The sequence below is a fragment of the Sebastes fasciatus genome, chromosome 3 (genome assembly GCF_043250625.1).
Source record: "Sebastes fasciatus isolate fSebFas1 chromosome 3, fSebFas1.pri, whole genome shotgun sequence".
NCBI classification, from domain to species: Eukaryota; Metazoa; Chordata; class Actinopteri; order Perciformes; family Sebastidae; genus Sebastes; species Sebastes fasciatus.
In genome coordinates, this window is record NC_133797.1 from 13,349,665 (window position 1) to 13,369,491 (window position 19,827).

Below are 19,827 nucleotides of genomic sequence, written 5' to 3' on the forward strand. Positions count from 1 at the left end.
ATCCCTCCCATTTTTTTTCATTTATGCAACTGTGTTTTTTCGGGTCACATTTGTCCTTTCATCACTTAACGATCAAAGAAATTATGATCATGGATATCAATGAAAACACAAAGAAAAGACGATCCAAACATGATAAAATGAACTTTATTTTTTTCACTCTCCTGCTGTCAAATCAGACTATACCAACATTTAGGTGATGTTTGTGCATCCCGACACAGACTTGTCAACACTTGTTTTATTGTGTGTGTATATATTGAATGTGAGTATCAAAGCTTTACCCAATCCTCATTGAAACCTCATTGTAAAAAAAGGAAAATCACTTTCCCCTCTGATGTCTGAAAGACTGAAAGGGCGTGCATATTTATCCCACACAATGGTAAAATCATATGCACACACACACACACACACACACACACACACACACACACACACACACACATGCAGCGCTGTGCCCACAGTTGGTGGTGTCATGAAATAAATGCTATGTGCTCCGCAGTAAGAACGGAGCTGCCTGTGAACTTTTTCTCGTTGCATAAAGTTCAGTTTTGTAACATCCTCAGTCGTGGCACCTCCTCACATGAAGGAAGCTCTATCTAAGAATAGAGACGGACAGTTGCTCAGTATTTCAATGAACAGGAGCAGATACTGCTAAAGTTGAGATTGCAATGCTTTAAAGCTGCAGTCGGTAACTTTTAAACAAATATGATAAAAAGCTATTTTTATAAAAACTGTCACTATATCCTGACAGTAGTGCATGAGACAGATAATCTGTGAAAAAAAATCATTTTCCTCTGTGTACATGTGCTCCTAATGGCATTTGCGAGATTTCACCGCTCCTGAGTGAAAACAACCAATCAGAGCTGAGCAGTCTCTACAGCAGCTGTCAATCACTGCTTGTGAAGCTTGTGAACTCCTTTTAAACAGTCAAACTAGGCAGCGCTGATCAAATATGAATCAATATTCTGTTACTGTAATGCCTATTTACTGTTTAGCTATAAAATGAGAGAGTGTGCTCCGGCTGGTGGGCGGTGTTTGGTTTTGGCTCGACTGTTTTCAACATGACGGCTTTCTCTTTTTACAGTGATATAATCTTGATTCATATTTGATTAGCGTTGCCTAGTTTCACAGTTTGATCGGAGTTTGCGAGTTTCGCAAGCAGTGATTGACAGCTGCTGGAGGCTACATCCACACTGATACGTTATTGTTTTAAAACGCATAACTTTTGCTACGTTTATGGCAAGTGACCACACTCTGGCGTTTTTGAGCCCCTGAAATGGAGACCTTTGGAAACGCTGCAGTCCCTGTTTTAGTTTTAAAACTCCAGGGTTACGTTTTAGTCTGGACGGGCAGAAACGGAGACCCTTAAAAACGATGATGCAGACACCCACGTTCGCTTCTTGATTGGGTCTTATCAATAATGACGTGTCCTTCCCTGATTCGTCATGCCCCATCACCCGAACCTATTCCAGCAGAAAACAAACAACATCAGCCTTACACCCGTGTGTTACTTTCAGAAACAGCTCCACCTCGTTGTCGGTCCAAGCAAAGAAATCTCTGGTCTTACTTTTCGCCATTGCTGTTCTTCCTACGTAGTATTTTCTGCAACTGAACAACCGGCACGCATATGCCCAGTGTACGTGAGTGGTTATGTGATATGCATTTTTCAAGCGTGGTAGTATGGACGGAGATTACTTCTGAAACGGCCCTTAAACGCTCGTCTGGACGGAGATTGTTTTCACTTTAAAACGCTGTTTTATAACAAAAACGTATTAGTGTGGATGTAGCCGTAGAAACTCGGCTCTGATTGGTTGTTTTTCGGGAGGCGCGGTGAAACCTTACAAATGTCATTATAGCAGCACAGGAGGAGGCAGAGGAACATGCTTTTTTTCACAGGTTATCTGTCTCATGCACTACGGTCAGGATATTGTGACAGTTTTATAAAAGTAACTTTTTATCATATTTGCTCAAAGATACCGACTGCAGCTTTAAAGGGACTATTTGTAACTTTCAGAAATGCTTCTTAACAGCGACACCTGTGGCCGTGAAATCAACGAAAGTCAGCGTCGGGCTCGCACTTGCTCGCTCTCAATATACCTGAACGAGCATCGCTCAAAACAGTGAGGCGACACACGTCAGCTAAAACCACAATATCACTCTATATTTCAGCTGCTTGGCAGTAATGTTAGCTGACCAGACAAAGGACTCTCCATGAACATGATTTAGATCTGATCCTAGTGTTGGCTTTTCCTGCCTAAGTGCAGGCTGAGGCAGCGGGGCTCTGCAGCGTGTCTCCCTGCTCTCTCCACCCGCAGCCGGAGAGAGCAGAGGAGACACCGGCACCCGGTCGGTAACGAGAAGACAACGTAACTCTCTGCACAGCTCCGTCACTTCACAAGACACGGAAAACCTCTGTTGGTCTGGAGGAGCTGCAGCAGTTATTTCTGCACAAACGTCCCCTGTGCATTCACTAGATATTCTCAGAGCTAAACTAACTCTTCTGCAGTGTGTAGTGAGCGCGCGTTCATGTCTAGAGGTGGAGCGAGCTGAGCTGTCTGAGTGAAGGCGAGCAGACAGAGGAGGAGGGTACAGCAGCTACACGCGAACGCGCATATGCGAGCGCGCATGTGTGCCGACCCGCTACATTTATACGCTTAAAAAGTTACAAACAGTCCCTTTAACACTTAATGAAACTGAACCTAAAACAGTGATTTATGTAATTTATAGAAATGGCAGAAATGTCTTTCAAAGTCAAGCAGCTCCTTCTTTTGAGTATGTACAGTAGGGTTGTGTTTCTGTGTTGTCTGAATACTGTGTTAATCTTTACCCTCTTCTATATTTGTAGGTTTGAGAAGCTCAGCAGTGACAAGACATGACAGATGTGTTTCAGGATTAGAACAGATGGCTGGTCTTTAAAGCTCATTTCATATACATATCAATATCTGTCATATCACTATCAATACCACAAATATAAAGCTTACTGTAACATCTTAATGATTTTAGAATTTACATTTACAAGTAAAGTATTCCTAAACTAGATTTTTATTCTGCTTTTGTGGTGAAACACAGCTGACTGTAATGAGAGATCAGAGATATCGAGGCTCAAGAGCTCACTCTGGTGGAGTAAATCATAGTTGAATCTCATATACTGCATAATGATACTGTAGCTTGACATTGCTTTGACAATTCTGTAGGCAGTCATTCTGTCACCAGGTGATCCAGGAGGTCACAAACTTAACAGTGACATTTATTTAGTAAGGGTGCTGCTATCTTGGATCTAGCTCAACACTCAATAGTTTAAGAAAAGAGGCAAAACACAAACAAAGGAATAAAACCTCTTCACAACTCTGACACGTATGTCACAAAAGACGTGAGCAAACTATTAAAACACAAGCAAACTAAAAAAATAAACTAAATTCACCAGTTTGACTAAGAAACTTATTCAGAATACAGAGAGGCTGCACGTCGTATATACAAGTTAAAAGAGCACTCCAGCAGTTTACTGTCGTATTGCACTTCCATAAAGTCGAGGGACTTGTGAGAGAGAGCAGTAAATTATTTTCACTTTCTTTTCATTGTGTCAATGAAATAGTTTGAATCAAATTGACTTCATTTTTATTGTTATTTTCCCCCGACAATAAAATAATGACAATTAACCAATGAAAACATCTGAAGTTATTCTGGTGTCAGACGTTAGATTCCTCTTCTCTGTCAGTACGCAGACATCACTCTTTATTAAAATAAAAAAAACAACTAAATATACTAAACAAGAAAATAATTAAACTGAACAAATAACTTACAAAAATCACATCTAAATAAAGTAATCATATAGAATAATAAATCAAACAATACTACTTATTATTAGTAGAACAACAACTAAATATTAACAACAAATAAATAGCTCCCACGTATATTATATTATTGAATTATAATTAGTGATGAATGTCTGCATCACTTCAGTGTTGCAGCTGGAAAAGGTGGAGCTAAGTTTAAGTGCTTTATATACTGCAGGGTAACTTAACCTGTGATAATTCATCATAAGTATTAGTTGATTTATTGTGGGGATTTTCTATTAGTAATCTGAATATGCAGAGTAACTAGAAGCTAAAGTTGTCAAATAAATTCAGTGGAGTAAAAAGTACAATATTTGCTTTCAAAATGGAGTGGAGTAAAAGCATAAAGTAACATAAAATATAAATACTCAAGTAAAGTACAAGTACCTCATAACTGTACTTAATAACAGTACTTGAGTAAATGTACTTAGTTACATTCCACCACTGCCAAAGACATTCAATTTAATATCATGTTAGACAAGGAGGTGCAGAACATCCTCACATTTTCAAGCATTTTTGCATTGAATCAATTATCCAAATAGCTGACTTTTAATTTTCTGTCGATGGGTGATCGATAAATCAACTAATCCCTTGAAACTATGAACATGCTCAGTAAGTGTCACAAAAGTATGCATATTAGATTTAGAATAGGCTTTTGTTACTTTGTCTTTTAGATTATAAAATATATTGTTTCAAAAGGGTCCCTTGACCTCTGACCTCAGGATATGTGAATGAAAATGGGTTCTTTGGGTACCCACGAGTCTCCCCTTTACAGACATGCCCACTTTATGATAATCACATGCAGTTTGGGTCAAGTCATAGTCAAGTCAGCACACTGACACACTGACAGCTGTTGTTGCCTGTTGGGCTGCCGTTTGCCATGTTATGATTTGAGCATATCTTTTATGCTAAATGCAGTACCTGTGAGGGTTTCTGGACAATATTTGTCATTGTTTTGTGTTTATTAGTAGATTTTCAAAAGTAAATATATATACTGGAAAAACCAAGTTCGTAAACTTGTGTTTGGTGGATTATTTCTCTGTTGTTACAATGCTAATGGGCATTGTATTTTACATCGTTGGAAAGCCTGTTTATTTACCTTCGCAATGATGTCCAACTTGTAAGGATCATGCATCTGTGGGATGAGCAGCACAGCTGATTATGTGGGTAGCGCCCAAGAAAAATTTGCCAAAATGCTCTGCCAATGGTAAACAGTGTATTCTCATAAGGCTACCAGGAAGCCTGCAATGACTGCCCTTCACCGTCAGGCCCGTTTGCGCTGATGTCGACAACACAGACAATGGAACCTGAACATGTGGGGGAATGTCATGTTCAGTGATGAGTCCAGGTTCTGTCTGTGAAAGTTGGATGGCAGGGTCAAAGTATGGAGACGACGTGGACAACGCTATGCTGATTGTTGCACCGATGGAGTAACAGCTTTTGGTGGGGGCAGTGGCATGGTGTGGGGCGGCATCTCCCTCACTGGCAAAACAAGGCTTGTCATCATTGAAGCTACTGAGGCTCCTGACGGTGTATTAAATGAATAAAGTGTAAAATTGCCAATATGTCTTGTTTGTTCCTTGTTACTGATAGAGAGTTCAATCATCCAATCCACCAAACAACTCAAAACAAGAGTCAATACCAACAGGAAAATACACTGTTTATCATTGACGGAGCATTTTGGCAAATTTTTCTTGGGCGCTACCCACATAATCAGCTGTGCTGCTCATCCCACAAATGCATGATCCTTACAAGTTGGACATCATTGCGAAGGTAAATAAACAGGCTTTTCAGCGATGTAAAATACAATGACCATTAGCATTGGAACAACAGAGAAATAATCGACCAAACACAAGTTTCCGAACTTTGTTTTTCCAGTTTACATACATTTGCATAAAGCAAGCATATTTGCCCCCTCTCATGTTGATGTAAATTTGTGATGTTGATCATGAATATTCCTTCATTTTTCTTTTCTTTCTCGGAGTGCGGCTTCAACCACAGCCTCTAACCCTATTCATATTGTATATTACACCTTATTGTTAATTAAAAAGTGACAGCAAAATCTTTCTGCCATTTACATTTACAATAAACAGCATATTTGGACTGTATCTGTATTTAAAATGAAATTCCCGTGTATTATATTTACTAAACAAATTAGTCTTCCGGATAACTCTTATTTTAATGAACCTGAGCAACACAGTAGTAGTTTCTGCATTACATAAAGGGGTATATGAAAATTATTTCAGCACATACATACAGTACATAAAGAGTTTTCAGGCTTTCTTGACGACACAATATCTCACTGATCCTTACAACACAGCACAACAAAGAGACGAAACAATCCAGGAATATAAACGGAAAGAAATAGCAAAATCAAAGCGAATTCCACACAAACACTCAGAGCTGTCGACTTCAGTATCCTGACAGCGTGTAGACCGTCGGGTACCGTTTACGGTGAGTGATGCACTTTTCTCTCTCGATGAACAGTGTGTTTGTTTTACAGTTAATGTCCTTCTCGAGGGTGATGCGTGACTCTTCCAGGTGGGACAGGGAGCCTCTGGCCTCACTCAGCTGCTGCTTCAGAGACGCCACAGTGGCATCAATCTGCCTCACCTCCCCTTCCAAACTGCACACGCAGGAAACAAACAAAATGAAGAGAGTAATTAAGTAAATAAGGAGATAGAGCAATACAGTAAGTTGAGGTAGTGTGTGTGTGTGTGTGTGTGTGTGTGTGTGTGTGTGTGTGTGTGTGTACCTGAACTGGGGCACATCTCTGCAGAGCTCCATGTTGGGCCTGAGGGAGCGGAGGTAAAGTCTGGACTGAGCTACTCTCAGTGGAGCCTCTTTGTTATGGATGGCCTGCCGTAGAGCCACAATGTTCCTCTCCTGGGCCCCAATCTGCTCCAAGATCTACACACACACGATCATACAATAGATATTAAAGTAGCCAATCAATCAGCCACTCTGTCGGTCTATTTGTCGCTCTGCTTGTCTACCTGTGTGTGCTTCATCTCCAGCTGGGCCTTGGCCTCTATCAGCTCCCCGCAGCGCTGGCTGAAGGCTCGGTCCACACTGGAGCACTGGACTCTCATATCGTCAGTGGTGTCCTGCAGCACTTGCTCCACCAGCAGTCTGACGCACACAAACAGCATCGCTATGCTTACTGAGAACTTTAAATAATGTGTCACATTGTCTCCTTTACAGTAGCCTCCATCACGCAGAGCTTAAACACGTCTGCACCACCAGGCTATTAAATAGGCGTTATCGGTCGCTATAAGCACCATAGATGTGGATCAATAGGGGCCTACTGCTAGAACACGTTGCTTTTAAGTTTCACTTTTACCACGCAGTAGGTCCCTAATGACCCACATCTACGGTGCTTATAGCGACTGATAACGTCTATTTAAAGGAAGTGTGTAACATTTTGGGGGATCTATTAGCAGAAATAAAATATAATAATCATAACTATGTTTCATTAGTGTATAATCACCTGAAACTAAGAATCGTTGTGTTTTCGTTAGCTTAGAATGAGCCCTTCATATCTACATAGTGAGCGGTTCTTCTTCATGGAGTCCGCCATGTTGCTCCGCCATGTTTCTACTGTTCCCAGACAATGTGGCTCTTTTAAGAGTCTTTTACGTTTTTAAGTTCCCGGAAGGCCACTTTAGTTCTCCGGCACACTTGTGAAACTGCGGTAACGTGAGCCACAGAGTGCAAAACTGGTACCGCCAGCTGCTGTCTGACTTCCATTACTCCTAAAGTAGTGTTATTATGGTATAGATGGCCTCTGAGCGAGGTGAAGGTCGTTACCACGGTTGTGCATTTGACGGCTCATGTTACCGCAGTCTTGAAAGGGATTGCAAGTCGGTTGCAATCTGCAACCTTACCACCAGATGCCACTATATCCTACACACTGTACCTTTTAATGGCCTGATAACAGTCAACACAGTGCGCTCTGACCTGAGACTGTGGGTGGCCTGTTCTTCCTGCAAGGCCTTGCACAGGTTGTCCTGTGTAAACTTTGTCCACGATGTGCAGTTAGACACCCTGCAGCAGACCAGAAGACAAATTGTATAAAAGTTATGTGTTAAGTTATGTAACGTTATTTCTCATTTTATGTCTTTCAAAGTTTTGAAAATGATGTTACACGCTGACACACGCAAAGACTCACTGGTCCTGCATGGTGGCTGAGCTGGGGTAGTGCTTCGTATCTGGGCTCATGTTACTGTGTCTTCCGCCGTGGTCATCAAAGTTGTAGGCCTGGTACTTATCAGACCAGTCCATCTCTAATGTCTGCTTGGCATCTCTGTTCATCCTGACACACACACAAAGACACAAACCGAAGGATGATAACTCAGTTCTCTGAAGTAGGACGATCAAACTAAAGAAGACATTTTGTACGTGAGTTTGCATGTCAGGTTGTTTTCAGGATTTTGACACTCACTTGATCTGACTGACGACCTGAGCTATAGTTCTCTTCAGAAGAGCCTGGACGCTCCTGATCAAGTCCACTTCCTACAAAAAACCCACAGTCACACTTCGGGTTAGTGTGTGTCACAGTGAGCCCTCTGCTGGTGCTGTTTTACTGTTACACTGATGAGACAACTGATCCCTAAGAATATGTAATATTAAAAGAATAAGTAAATATGTAAAGGACTACATTATTATTTTATAGAGCTGCAGCTAAAGATTATTTTCATCATCGATTTATCAACAGATTATTTTCTTGATTAATCCATCAACCATTTGGTTGATAAAACATCAGAAAAAAAGAGAAAAAAGCCCAAGGTGATATCATCAAATGGCTTGTTTTGTCCAACCTGCAGGCCAAAAACCAAATATATTCAATTTAATATAATTTAAGAAAAAGAAAAGCAGCAAATTATCACGTTTTAGAAGCTGGAGTTATCAAATAGTTTGCATTTTTGCATGAATATGGACTTGAAATGATTAATCGATTATCAAAATTGTTCAAATAATAATTTTCCCTTGACCATCCAATCTATTAATTGACTAATTGTTGCAGATCTATTATTTTAATTTGAAAAAGTAGGTCCCAATAAGTAGTGTTCATTCCCAAAGTATCCCATTAGCCCAAAGAGGATCAATTTAATCTATTCTGGGAAAAATAGGCCTATTTGCTACAGCTTATGTCCTATATTTGTCCTTTTAACTAGGAATTATGATATTATTACTACACTTTACTATTATTAACTTTGATATATTATTGCCATATTGCTTAGATTTCACATTGCATATTTATCTTTCAGATTTTTTTTTCATGCAAAATTTTAGATCCCAATAAGTAGTGTACATTCCCAAAGTATACCATTAGCCTAAAGAGGATCAAGTAGTCATTATTGCTAACATACGTACAGTAGGCCAAGTGTTAATTAAATTTATTCTGGGAATATAGGCCTATTTGCTATAGCATATGTCCTATATTTGTCCTTTTAAAGGTCCAATATCATGCTCATTTTCAGGCTCATACTTTTATTTTGGGTTTCTACTAGAACATGTTTACATGCTGTAATGTTCAAAAAAGACTTTATTTTCCTCATACTGTCTGCCTGAATATACCTGTATTTACCCTCTGTCTGAGACGCTCCATTTTAGCACATTTCAACAGAATTGCAATGGAATTGCAACGGAATTGCGTTGCTAGGCAACAGTTTGGGTCCATGTTTACTTCCTGTCAGCTGATGTCATTTACATACACCGCAACAGGAAATAAATAGATATAAATATAATATTTACATTTAAAACCGTGTAATGGTCTAAATATTGTATATTTGTGACATCACAAATGGACAGAAATCCAAACGGCTTGTTTCAAACGCACAATTTCTGAACACGGGCTGTGTGTATTTCTCTGTATATTGAGCGTTTTGATAGTTTAACAGTATTTATATAACACTTAAACCTGCTTTATAATGTAAAAGACCTGAAAATCTCACACAAAATGGGACCTTTAACTAGGAATTAAGCTATTATTACTACACTTTCCTATTATTAACTTTGATATATTACTGCCATATTGCTTGGATTTCACATTGCATATCTATCTTTATGCTTTTTCTTTCATGCAAAAGTATATATAGCACATCAACTTTATGATAAAGTCAAAGGTCACCTTAACCAGCTCCTCCTCCACAGAGTCTCGGACCAGGTCTGGTCCCAGTCTGCGGGCCCTGCAGGTGAGGTTATCGGTGGCGATGGCATACGGAGTCTCGGTGGCGTCCAGCGCCTTCTCCAGTCTCCTCTTCAGCGCCATCAGAGCCTCGGTGTCGGCCTGCAGCAGCTCGATGTGCCGCTGCAGCTCAAACTTCCAGTAGTAGACCTCTTGTAGTCTCTGTCCCAGGAGACGTGTCCCCTCGGCCTGAGTCTTCACAGTGTCCGCCTCGGTGTCCTGGTACAGAGTCTTGGAGTCTGCCTGGATGCTCCGGGCCTGGAGGCGGTTGGTGCCGGCCTGTTGCAGGATGGTGTGGTAGTTGGAGAACCAGTCATCCGGGGAGTATTTAGCGGAGCGGTAGCCGGCTGTGGCTGAGCCCGAGGACGGCTGCGGGACATCCGGCTGGACAGGCGGCTGTTTCTCCTGGAGCCCCTGAGCCACAACTCTGCTGTCATACTGGTACCTCGACACTAACACCTCAGAATTCATTGTTTTTGACAATTAAATTAGGCTACTATACTAAAAAAAAAAAAAAAACTCATCAGCCGATTTAAGCAGATTTTGGAGTAAATAAAAAGTAGCACCAGAGATGCAAGTTTTCAAAGTCCTGAAGCAGAGCAGGCTGTGTGTTTGTTTGTTTGGTGTTGCCAGGGTTACTCATCTTGGCAGGAGCAGCTCCACTGTGGCTCAGGTGACTGCTTAGATTCAAGATTCAGGATTCAAGATTCAAGATGTTTATTGTCATGTTATACTATACGATACAACTTTATTGTCAGTTTGCACTGAAATTCATTTTGCATCCATAGGCAGCTCAGTTTGAGAAAAAGTACACATACAATAGATATACTGTTACCATAGAGACAGACAGACAAGTAAGACCCATCAGACAAAAACCCATACATAACCCATTACAAAATCACCATCTGTCCTCTGAATATCTGTCCTATACAGGTACAATCGTGTGAAATGCTTTTTGCTGGGAAGCTCCATTAAAATAATAAGTTATATTACAATTATAAAAGGAAATACTTTGTACAAGGGCATATTAAGAACATATACATTAAGAACATAAACAGTATATACAGTATAAGATATATTTTTGTGTGAGAAGGTGTCTTATGAATTATCTATTTAAAAGTCTGATGGCCTGGGGGAAAAAACAGTTTATCAAATCAGTCAATGATGCAAATCAGTCAATGGTGCAACCTGTTAATCTGTGGTCCTGTGGGGCGTTTGCTGTTTTCAGTGTGGGTAAATATGTTTAAAATGTCATTTCTGTACAAAACGATCGAAAGATGTACAATAGTGCACACAGTGCAGATAATAATGCACACAGTGCACTTTCATAGACTAATCTACTGGAGTTACCCTGCACTATACTCATTTTTAACAGTCTCTTCTGCACTTTATTAACTTTTTTAATAGTCGTGTATCACAGCTGTTACCCTGCACTATATTCAGTTTTAACAGTTTTCTTCATCTCCTTGTATTTTTATATCTGGTATATTTTTTTGTACTTTGTACTACTAACACTTTTACTGCATTTTTACTAACATGTTTTTCACTATGGAACTGTGATGCTGGAAACTTGAATTTCCCTCGGGATAAATACAGTTACTATCTATCTAATATTATGATTGTCTATAATTCAGGTAAATTGTTGTTTACATATTTTATCCACATGTGCTGAGTATTCATGAGAGGACTGCAAGGCTAATCTTTTCTGAAAGCATTGTAAGTTCATCTTGCAGAGATATATTTTTGTACACATTTAATGTGTGTACATGTTACCAAAAATAATGTCTATTTTCGTTGTGTAGTGCTGTATGGGGTTGATGGTCGCCGCCTTAGCGCAAAGATAGAATGCAGTGAGTATATTGAGACATACTGCACCATTTCACTTGATATTAATGTACCAAACGTTTCATGTGCTATCTGAATTAGCTGTATGTGGTTTTGTTTGTTTCGTTTTATTGTTGTATTAACAGAAGAGCTAGCACAACAGTTGTTTATGTACTGAACTGATACTGTACAGTTTTAAGGCCCTTTAAGTTAGTCTAGGATTCAAGTCACTTTATTAGATTGGTTCATGCACTTCATATGTTTGTAACCAAGAGTGTCGAATCTTTTGGACGTTTGAATAGTGAGTTATATTTTGAAGTGAGTCTTTGGTTCTGAAGTGTAAATTTGACTGTTGAGGAAAATCTTTGTTAAATATAACTAAAATAGAACATTCCAAATTAATGTATTACTAATCTCCCATTGTGTGAGTGATTGAGAAATAAAGATCCCTGAATATAGCTTTGTGTCTGCTGTATGCATTCAAATCTTTTTGAGAGGGTATAAGAGAAAAAAGAATAGTTGTGAAAATGAAATTTCAACACAGCGGCGCTCAGACAGGGGCTTGTGAGCTTGTTTCAATATACTATACTATGACTTGGGGTGGGCTCAGAATGAACTAATAATTATGAGATCTCTCCCCGTCATTAGGCACTGACAGTTTGGAAAACACGGCTGTTGATTTGCTGAAGAAACTGTGTCGAATATTTAATCAAAACAGCAAGTTTGATGTATACATAATGTACATACGGTGTTCTGTGGTTATTTTACAACAGTCTGATGTTGGTGGCACAAAATTAAGCAGATCTGCCGTGCATAACGGAACGGATACCTGCTGCCGTCAGATGGCTGTAAAGAGAGACAGTGTAAAGTCAGTAGTACTAACCGTCATGACAGACAGAGCTTTATTCTATAGTTGTCAATAATGCCATGACTGCTGGTTGAAAAACCATGTTGTAGAATAGAGTTAGTGTTGCTGTCCCTGTTGGGTTTCCTGGTAAAAAATATGTTGTGGATATCTAAAATGACAATTATGGATAGGAAGTGGATATCTGAAATGTTCTTTTGACTAGTAAATTACACCTTTGGGATCAAGTGTCAAATAGTGAATTCAGTGCAACATAAAACAGCACCAGCAGAGGGCTCACTGTGATACACACCAACCAGAAGTGTGTGACTGTGTTTTAGACTGGAGGAAGTGGACTCTATTAGTGACTTGACCTGAAGAGAACTACAGCTCAGGTTATCAGTCAGATCAAGTGATTGTCAAATCCTGTTTATTCAAACCACATGCGGTTAAAAAAAAAAAATCTTGAGTTTAATGCAACAACTTACAAAAACTGAATAATAATCCAGTGAATTGTGTGCATGTCATTGTGTGTGTCAGGATGAACAGAGAGGCCAAGACAACATTAGAGCTCCGCCACCATGCAGGACCAAGGAGTCGGTATGAGCGAGAGAATGTGTGTGTGTGTGTGTGTGTGTGTGTGTGTGTGTGTGTGCTTGTACAGCTATCTTTGTGAGGACCAATTTGAGTTTTAGACCTTCAGAGTCAGGACATTTTTGGAAAGTGAGGACATTTTGGCCGGTGTTCACCTTTGGACAGACCTTCAAAGGCCTGTTTGAGGGTTCAGACATGGTTTTAAGGTTCAAGTTAGAATTAGGTTAAGGTTAGGGTAAGGGGCTAGGGAATGCATTACATGTCAACGAGTGTCCTCACAAAGATAGAAGTACACGGCTGTGTGTGTGTGAGTCATATTGTGGGGACTTGCCTTCCAAATTATTATAGGTGATGGTATTTAGCTGAAATGGTTATCCACAATATGTGATTAACAATTAGCAATCATAACGGGCGTAAAAGCAGAAGGAAAAGGGTAAAATCAAAGTTAAAACAATTAATTAAGCAATGGATAGTTTTCAGTCAGACAATGACTGGACCACAGCGGTATGTGAATATGTGTTGGTCAGCTGTTAATTGAGACAATACAAACAGGATCATTTGGGTACAGATGTGACCCAAAAATGCAAGGTTTGATCACAGATGTGCATGCTGTTCATTTCCTATTGGCTTTAATAGTAACTTGATTACAGTAGATATCATCTGTTGTGGTGTAGTTTTGGTAGACAGGCTCTTGTTGGGTTTCACCTGCATCATCGTACTGTTGACAGGCGCTCTGCGGTTTGGAGGACTCCTGCATTGAACGCGCTACTTCTTGATTTTCATAAATCTAATAAAAAATCAACAAAAATCAACACATAAGAGGGCAACGTTACTCAGATGACATTTCATATTATTATGCACATTAAAATGTCCATTAATTTCATTTGCTTAGTACTTTGGTCCAGAGCAGGACATTTTTCAATTTTGGTGACACTTATGCTAGCAGCTTTGTGAGGATGCACAAAATGCTAACACCAGCATGCTCACAATGACAATGCTAACATGCTGATGTTTAACAAGTTTACCATATTTCCTATCTTGGTTTAGTATCTTAGCATGCTAAAATTAGCTAATTAGTACTAAACATAAAGTACAGCTGAGGCTGATGGGCATGTCATGCGTTTTTACGTATTGAACCAAAGTATTGGACAAATTGAAATTTTGACCTGATGATGGCACTAGATGAAAACTCGGGATCACTAAAGTCATTATGATTATTCCTCTGGAGACAATGAATGTCAGTACAAAACTTCATGGCAATCCACCCAATAGTTGTTGACATATTTCAGTCTTCACCAAAGTGGTAGACAGCATGGCTAAAAATGTTTTCAATGAAAAACTGCCATTAATTTTCCAGTAGATACTCACATCAACCAAAGTAATAATTTTCATGTTTTTGGTGACCTCCTGACCTTTCCTCTGATGCCATCATCAGGCCAGATTGTCCACTTGACCCCAAGAAATGTAAAAATCCAATGGGCATACCTTTAAATTCTTTGAGCACATTCATGCTCCCAAGAGGACGAACCCCTTCAGTTTTAGAACCTGAGCTTTTCTCAACCACTTATAGCTAATTGTGTCTAAATAGTACCCAAGACTAAAAGGCAGACTGCAGTGACATTCATGGTTTCAAGGGTAAAAATCCTTTTGATTTTGATGACGCCACTCCCTTCCAGTAGTTGGCTACCACCCTACCAGCCTATTGTGCCCATTAGCAAGGCTTTGAACTTTAGTTTTCTTACATCTGCTACACTTTCCACTTCCTCTGTTTTGGCTGCCTTGGTATTGTTTCTGTTCACGTTGGCTCCGGCTCCTGGAAACACACAGCATAAGAAATGGTTACAAAATCAGTTTGCATGCAAACCTGTATGTGTTTGCCTGTGTGTGCATGGTTCTGTCCATGCATTTGTATGTGAAATTTACCTTGCACTTTACAACACTTGTCTTTATGAGCTATGACCAGAGCAAAAGTCAGTATGAGCAGCACAGCCGGCACAATGAAAACCACAGGATGAAAGGGTGCTGCATCTGAGAAGACGAAAAAAAAACATCTTATACACTTCCTGAAAACACACACCAGACCTACACTCCTCACATTTCTGTTATCACAATCTCAAGCACTAAACAGCAGAAGGGGCACGAAATATCAGAACTGTGGCCTCACAACATTTGGTGTTTCAATGCCCCTTTTTTATAAATGGTCAGTTTGTGTTTAACTGTTGGTTCACGCAGGCACATACGTACCTTCGATCTGTTTTCCAGGGATATGTGTTGATTGTGATCCAACAGGTTCCACCACAGTGATGGTAGACATCACAGTGCTGGTCTGCTGTGGAAAGACTGTTAGAGAAAGTTTCTTAGTACACTTAGCAAACATTCTTATTTTTTGCGATGCTAGCAGCGGGGATCTGGGGACACCAACGTTTGTCGGTCGGTTGGCCGGTCCACCAACTTGGTCCAGAGTGAAATATCTCAGTATTATTTATAAAAAAAATTCTCTCTTCTTCTTTGGAAAAAATACAATCTTGAAATTCTGATTAAAATGCTTAAACAGCGACACCTGCAGGGCAGGCAAGAAAGTGGTGGTTGGGGCAAGCGAGGACGGGCTGGTGCTGTCGTCCCTTCAGGAGGGACCCCTTCTAAAAATTCAATGTATTTAATTTTTTTCATGCTAATCTGCGATTGGCCCAAACACATAAAATGACGCTCCAAGGGAGGACATGGATCGTTAACAATCAACAACCAGAAGAATACAATGTTGACATCGTAGTGGTCCTATGATGATTTCCAAATGTCATCTTCAATCTCTACCCCTGTATTGTACATGATAAACTGCCATTAAAGTATCATACAGAAGCATATTTGAAAGAAATTGAAATTGTGAACTACTTATAAACACATAACAAAACAAATCCTTTTTATTTAGGCCTTTGTCTTGAACTGTAGCGAGCTACTTGTGTCAGCCAACACAACAGTTAGCTTGTTGTTTTTGATTTACAGGCAGTTTTGCTATTATTTGATAATCCATAATTTCAGGAATCCAGAAGGAAGGAGAAAGGATTAAATCTATTATTTTATAGTGATGTCATGATCCAGACATGAGCTAACTGAACCTGAACACCAAGTTTAGACCGGTGATCAAACCTGGATGTAACTTAGAGCTATTTCTACTATCATATACTCAGGTGTAATATCTATTGCTCTTTTCATACTCGTACCTACTGACAGTTGAATCTTGGTGTATTTTCCAGGACTCCACTGTGAGTCTGAACCACACCAGTACGTCCCAGCATCCCCTGCTTTCAGCTCTCTGATCGTCACCAAGAAAGAGCCGGAAGAATCATCATCTTGCAGCTCGAACCTGCTTTGACTCGTCACCATGTCTGTGCAGTTGTTGCGGTGGTCTCCTTTACACAAGAACTTCCTGTTATGCCTGTGTTGTGGTGGATAGGGACACTGCAGAGTTACCGGGCGTCCCACAATGCCGCTCAGTTTGTTTGACTTCACACAGCACCACTCTGTGAAATAGAAACACATTTGAGCTAAATATTTAAAGTTTCAGTTGGTAACTTTGAGCAAATATGATAAAAAGTTTTTTTTATAAAACGGTCACTACATCCTGACAGTAGTGCACGAGACAGATAATCTGTGAAAAAATGTATGTTCCCCTTCCTCCTCCCAGTGCTCCTAATGACATTTGCAAGATTTCACCACGCCCGCACCAAAACAACCAATTAGAGCCGAGCTGGAGCCGAGCAGTCTCTGGACAGCTGTCAATCACTGCTTGAAAAACTCCTGAACTTTGATCAAACTGTCAAACTAGGGAGACACATTTTCAACAACACACACAGAGGGAGAGCGACTTCACGCTCTGCTCAGGTAGACAATACTCCTCTATATCTTTACATAGACAATAGTTGTTTGCAGCTATATTTATGCTCTTGATATCGAATTCAGCACCTCTAATGTGCAGAAATTAAGTATATGTGCAAGAATAACTCCCAGCACAGTGCAATTCCTCTTGTTGCTGAGGGAGGTAATAAAGTTGAGTGTTATAATTAATATAACAACAATTACTACAAAAAACAACGTGGAAAACTAGTCTGATGACAGCTCTGGAAATGGGATGGAGTGTAGGTTTGTCAAGTGACAAAGATGTTTTAAGTTTGGCATTCTACAGTCAGATTTTGATACAAGAATATACGCATTAACAGAATATTAATGAGGTCAAGATTATGATGGAAATAAATCTGATGTTTTGATTATTTGAATTCTAACTACAAACAATCCAGAACAACCTTTCAGTGTATCACATTTAGGCAGCTATGTTTCATACAACAACATCATGAAGTGATGTAAAAATGCTTGTTTATTTACCTGGTACTACTTCCAGTTGTACTTTATCAGGGTAAGTATCCCAAGCGGTTCGGGTCATCCCACACCAATATATCCCAACATCTCTACGACTCAGATCAGAGATGGTCACTGTAAAGACTCGTTTCTGTTTGTCATCATGGATGGAGTATCTGCCCTTCTTTGCTTCTGTCGTCTTAATAAGAACATCATCGTTGCCACAGTCATTCTTGCACAGGTACTTCTCATAAGACTCGTAACCCCCTCCATAGGGACAAGAAACTATAACTTGTCCCCCTTCATGTCCAGACACATGGATCTCCGCTACTGCACTCGTCACACAACTCAGAATAACTGCAAAGAGAAGACAACATGAAATGAAACATTGCTGGAAACAGGCTTCATGTAATATAACTTGTAGTTGTTTTAAGTTAAACTGAGTGCACATATATGTGCATTTACCACCCAACACATCTGTTGTCTACATCATGATCATTTTCACCCCTTTGAGTTTGATTTACAAGATGAATTACGACACAAACGGACATTAATGCCAGCTGTGATCATAATAGAGCATTGCCAAGTCAAAGACATTGAAACCACTTTTATTTGCATTGAAATGATTTTCATATAAATAAATAAACTTACTGTAGAGGATGAACAGCAGGTTTTGAACCTTCGGCATCTTCATGGTTTTGCAAAGAAACAGAAACCACAGCTAGTCTGGTCTAACTGTGTGAAGGTGTGGACTGTTGGTTTCACACAGACTACAGTCCGGTGTATAACATGTCGAGAATATTATGTGGGTAAATCTTACACCCACAATATGCATCAGTTCTACTTTCTCCTCTAACAGTCCAAAGACATGCAGGTTAGGTTAATTTGTGACTCTAAATGGCCCACTGGGATTGGCTCCAGCCCCATTACTGTCAAGAAGTAGTGTGAAAACTGAAGTGTGACCCCAGAATAATTATATATTTTTTTCAGGGCCTAATCCAATTTAATCCTTAATCCATGTGTGCCTACTGTTATTTAGCCTTTCACTGGTCAAGAACATTGAAAAAATCAAAAATTGGGGTTTAAATAAAGAAATTATAGGATTTTTTCAAAATATGATTTATATATTTTACATCTCCTGGGGTACGGTTTTAACTACTTTTAAATATTATTAAGAAATGTGTTAAACATACAACTAAATTCAAAACCTCATGCAAACATTTATCTAAAAACAGAAACTTTGTGTAAGCCAAAGTCTTGACAAAAAGGTCGAAAATGACCATAAAAGCAGATGAAACCTGACTATCCATCCATCCATTATCTGTAACCACTTATCCTTGCAGGGTCCCGGGGGGCTGGAGTCGATCACAGCTAACACTGGGCGAGAGGTTGGGTACACCCTTGACAACTCACCAGTCAGTCACAGTGTGAAACCTAACTACTGCAAATAATGTATCCTCAATTTGCTTTTGTTCGTACTAACATGCCTATACATTATCATTTGGTGCGCTGCATCCTCTGTCTCATCATTAGAATGATAAAAAAAAAAAAAACAAGAATAAACAAAATAAAATCAATAAAAAAAATATATTTTAAAAAATTAAATAAAATTTGTCAGATTAATACATAAATCAACAATATTTATTGACGGATAAATAGTTATTACAGTAATGGGCTATGCAATCTGGAATATTGCCTATTGATTCTTCCATCTGTATGATCCAGTGTCTCATAGTGAATTCAGTGTAATAGTGAAACAGCACCAGCAGAGGGCTCACTGTGACACACTAACCAGAAGTGTGAGTGTGTTTTATAGACAGGAGGAAGTGACTTGATCTGAGGAGAACTACAGTACAGCTCAGGTTATCCGTCAGATCAAGTGAGCGTCAAATCATGTTTACTCAAACTATCTGCGGTTAAAAAAACAAAAAACTTTAGTTTAGTTTAATGCAACAAAACAAAACTCAATAAAAATCTACTGACTTGTGAGCATGTCTTTGTGTGTGTCAGGATGAACAGAGAGGCCCAGAAAACTTTAGAGCCCAGACACCATGCAGGACCAGTGAGCATGTGTGTGTGTGTGTGTTTTTTCTCTGTGAATATCACTGGAATATAGTGTCATGCTATAGTGAATCAGTTATTTAATTTAGTTGATCAAATGTCTGGAACTGACAATCACTGACAATGTGGCAATA

General features: G+C 39.5%; 2 protein-coding genes across 2 annotated transcripts; both read right to left on the minus strand.

Annotated features, from left to right (window-relative positions):
* Positions 1-5,988: 5,988 nt before the first annotated feature.
* Positions 5,989-10,655, minus strand: tekt4 (tektin 4). The gene is made up of 7 exons (XM_074629082.1): positions 9,964-10,655; positions 8,275-8,345; positions 8,002-8,145; positions 7,791-7,877; positions 6,827-6,962; positions 6,586-6,740; positions 5,989-6,456 (listed from the first exon to the last, which is right to left on the minus strand). Exons 1-7 carry the CDS (start codon positions 10,489-10,491, stop codon positions 6,243-6,245), a joined length of 1,335 nt encoding a protein of 444 aa, XP_074485183.1. The 5' UTR covers positions 10,492-10,655; the 3' UTR covers positions 5,989-6,242.
* Positions 10,656-12,662: 2,007 nt separating this feature from the next.
* Positions 12,663-18,496, minus strand: LOC141764123 (polymeric immunoglobulin receptor-like). The gene is made up of 7 exons (XM_074629090.1): positions 18,284-18,496; positions 17,660-17,989; positions 16,501-16,800; positions 15,527-15,622; positions 15,206-15,310; positions 15,025-15,095; positions 12,663-14,069 (listed from the first exon to the last, which is right to left on the minus strand). The coding sequence occupies exons 1-7, from the start codon at positions 18,324-18,326 to the stop codon at positions 13,896-13,898; spliced, it is 1,119 nt and encodes a 372-aa protein (XP_074485191.1). The 5' UTR covers positions 18,327-18,496; the 3' UTR covers positions 12,663-13,895.
* Between the last annotated feature and the right edge of the window lie 1,331 nt (positions 18,497-19,827).

Excerpts from the sequence above, each read along its gene's own strand:
- tekt4 (XM_074629082.1), bottom strand. The coding sequence starts at position 10,491 with ATGAATTCTGAGGTGTTAGTGTCGAGGTACCAGTATGACAGCAGAGTT. Across the intron at positions 6,963-7,790 it reads CAGGCCACCCACAGTCTCAG|ACTGCTGGTGGAGCAAGTGC; the intron begins GTCAGAGCGCAC and ends TGTGTGCGTCAG. Across the intron at positions 6,741-6,826 it reads TGGAGATGAAGCACACACAG|ATCTTGGAGCAGATTGGGGC; the intron begins GTAGACAAGCAG and ends GTGTGTGTGTAG.
- LOC141764123 (XM_074629090.1), bottom strand. The coding sequence starts at position 18,326 with ATGAAGATGCCGAAGGTTCAAAACCTGCTGTTCATCCTCTACA. Across the intron at positions 17,990-18,283 it reads CCTGCTGTTCATCCTCTACA|TTATTCTGAGTTGTGTGACG; the intron begins GTAAGTTTATTT and ends TTCTCTTTGCAG. Across the intron at positions 15,623-16,500 it reads CAAGATTCAACTGTCAGTAG|TCTTTCCACAGCAGACCAGC; the intron begins GTACGAGTATGA and ends TTTCTCTAACAG.